Here is a 2,360-nt window from a genome sequence, read left to right as displayed (position 1 = left end):
AGTAATACTGCCTCGGAAACCCAAGGAGGGGTCGCTATGAGTTGGGTCCGACTCAACGGCACATAACAACAACTAGAACAGAGCAGGGAGAGATCTAATCACAAGGCTGGATTCGAGGCTTATGTATCTGACCCTGTTGCTCTTTTTCCTCCCATCTTGTAAATATCCCAACCTGGATTTTCAGTTGAAAAAGAAGCAGGTGTATGTAGATAAGGTGGAGAAGATGCAGCAGGCCCTCGTTCAGCTCCAGGCAGCATGTGAAAAACGGGAGCAGCTAGAGCACCGTCTGCGGACACGACTGGAGAGGGAACTGGAATCCCTCAGAATTCAGCAGGTACGGAGAGAGAAAAATGGGAAGTGAAATCATTCACGGTTATTTATTTTTCAGTTGGCTTTTGACCTGAAGGGAAAAGACACATTCTTGGTCATCTTTCGGGTTTTTGCCCCACCTGTTCTTCTTCAGAGTGCCTCCCAGTTATAAATATTAAGTCTTCTTCCTTAACTTCCTATCCCAGCAAAATCCTTGATGCCTATACTCTTACACACACATTTTATTTTCATATGGACCCCACAAAGATTAGATGCTGTAAGAAGTGAAAATGCTTTACGAATAGACTAATAATCATTTTAGAATTGGAAATGGTCTTTGGGAATCATCTGTCTTGGGAGATCAAAAGGGCAGCAGCAGCAGATTTTGTGAAGGAAGGAAGCTCAGGGGGCAGGGATGCATAGGAAAGAAGGATACAGGGAAAAGGTAACCACAGGGAAGAAAAGAGAAGAGAACTGTTACATTGTGGGAATTGCAATCAATGTCATGAAACAAAATGTGCATGAACTGTTGAATGGAAAACAAATTTGCTCTGGGAACTTTCACCCAAATCTCAATACAAAGTTGTTGTTTTTTTTTTTTTTTAAAAAAAAAGGAAGAAAGAATAGCAAATTATCTGTCTATCCATGCCCCTTTTAGATGAGAGAAAATATAGATAGACCCACTTAAGGTCACACAGAAAGTTAAGAAGCAAGGTAGAAACTAAATAGTAGGTTTTTAGGTTTTTGATTGCCATTTCTGTTGTGTATCCGCCTGGCAGGCAGGGGTGGCATTTTTTAACTCATTCACTTTCTGAGCAACATGACAATTTGATATGGTAGGCTCTTTTTCTTAACAATAGAATCCTATATTCAAGTTCAAGATAGAAAGTCCTGTGACCTGAGAAGGGGATTTGAATAACCCTTGCTTCTGAATCAAATCCAAAAAGAAGTGGCTAGATCAGTAATCCTTTCCAAGAACCCGAAACAAATCCACACCCATTGCCGTTGAGTTGATTCCAACTCATGGTGACCCCGTGTGTTACGGAGTAGAACTGAGCACCATAGGATAGAGGCTCTTAAAATGTGACCCAGACACTTACTAATCTGAGTGGTCTTGGGCATCTCCCCCAATAGCGTCAGGGCAACTCTCAGCCCACCAACGTTTCTGAGTACAATGCAACTGCACTGATGGAGCTCCTTCGTGAGAAGGAAGAGAGGATCCTGGCCCTGGAAGCTGATATGACTAAATGGGAGCAGAAGTACTTGGAGGAGAATGTGATGAGACATTTTGCTCTGGATGCTGCTGCAACCGTAGCTGCTCAGAGGTAAGCCATTAGCTTACCCTCCCTCACTACTTGGTGAGGGTGATAGGGAGAATTGGAAGGTAACTGATTAATAGATTGATTAATTTTCAGTGCATTTTCTGGTTTTTAATGTTCTTGTTGTTTCTCCCATTCCTGTGTAAGTGCCTTTTCTTTCATGTGGTTGGTTATGCAGGTACTGAATAACTGTGGGAGCAGAGGGTCAGGAATTTGAAAAGTCACTTTAGGAATCTATTGGAAATCACAGTTCAGCTTTCCACAGGAGCCAGAACAGTTGCAGATGGGATCAAGTGAATGTTTGCACATCTCCTTCACCAGAGCCACATAGTCTTTCAGCCACCTGTGCAGGTTTCTTTGTTTAGCACCAAGACTGGAGTGAAAGCCTCTCCAGAGAAATATCACTAAGAAAGTAAATGTCACTCAGGAGTGGCTGCTGCCATTTGATAGTCCTGGCTCATCCAAGGTAGGTCAAAGGCTATGCTGAACATGAATCCATCCTTGCCCTTTGAGAAGGTCTATATTTGAAGGCCACATTCTTTGTGTGCACGACCTCATCACATGTAAGCAATCGCATTCCATCTGGTAGGGGAGGAGTATTTTAATTTTTTGCTTCTCATTTGTTCCCCTTTTTATGTTATAAACATGAATTATTGGAGTTTGGAGGAAAAATAAAAATACTCTTACCCAGTTTCTCTGTCTCTGTTCATGATCATCAGTTGGGAAACAACC

At 42.2% G+C, this 2,360-nt stretch overlaps 1 protein-coding gene across 1 annotated transcript in view; it reads left to right on the top strand.

Annotated features, from left to right (window-relative positions):
* AMOT (angiomotin) overlaps window positions 1–2,360 on the top strand; it is a 57,044-nt gene that overhangs the window by 44,549 nt on the left and 10,135 nt on the right. The window contains exons 6-7 of the mRNA XM_007955944.2: window positions 185–334; window positions 1,444–1,634. Of these exons, the coding sequence (XP_007954135.1) occupies window positions 185–334; window positions 1,444–1,634 (341 nt within the window). The remainder of the gene's footprint in view (window positions 1–184; window positions 335–1,443; window positions 1,635–2,360) is intronic.

Source organism: Orycteropus afer, unplaced genomic scaffold (genome assembly GCF_000298275.1).
Source record: "Orycteropus afer afer isolate SDZICR_OR568_19922 unplaced genomic scaffold, OryAfe1.0 scaffold00549, whole genome shotgun sequence".
In the NCBI taxonomy this organism is placed as follows: domain Eukaryota; kingdom Metazoa; phylum Chordata; class Mammalia; order Tubulidentata; family Orycteropodidae; genus Orycteropus; species Orycteropus afer.
Note: the sequence above shows the minus strand (reverse complement) of the source record. Positions and strands in the feature narration are given on the sequence as shown.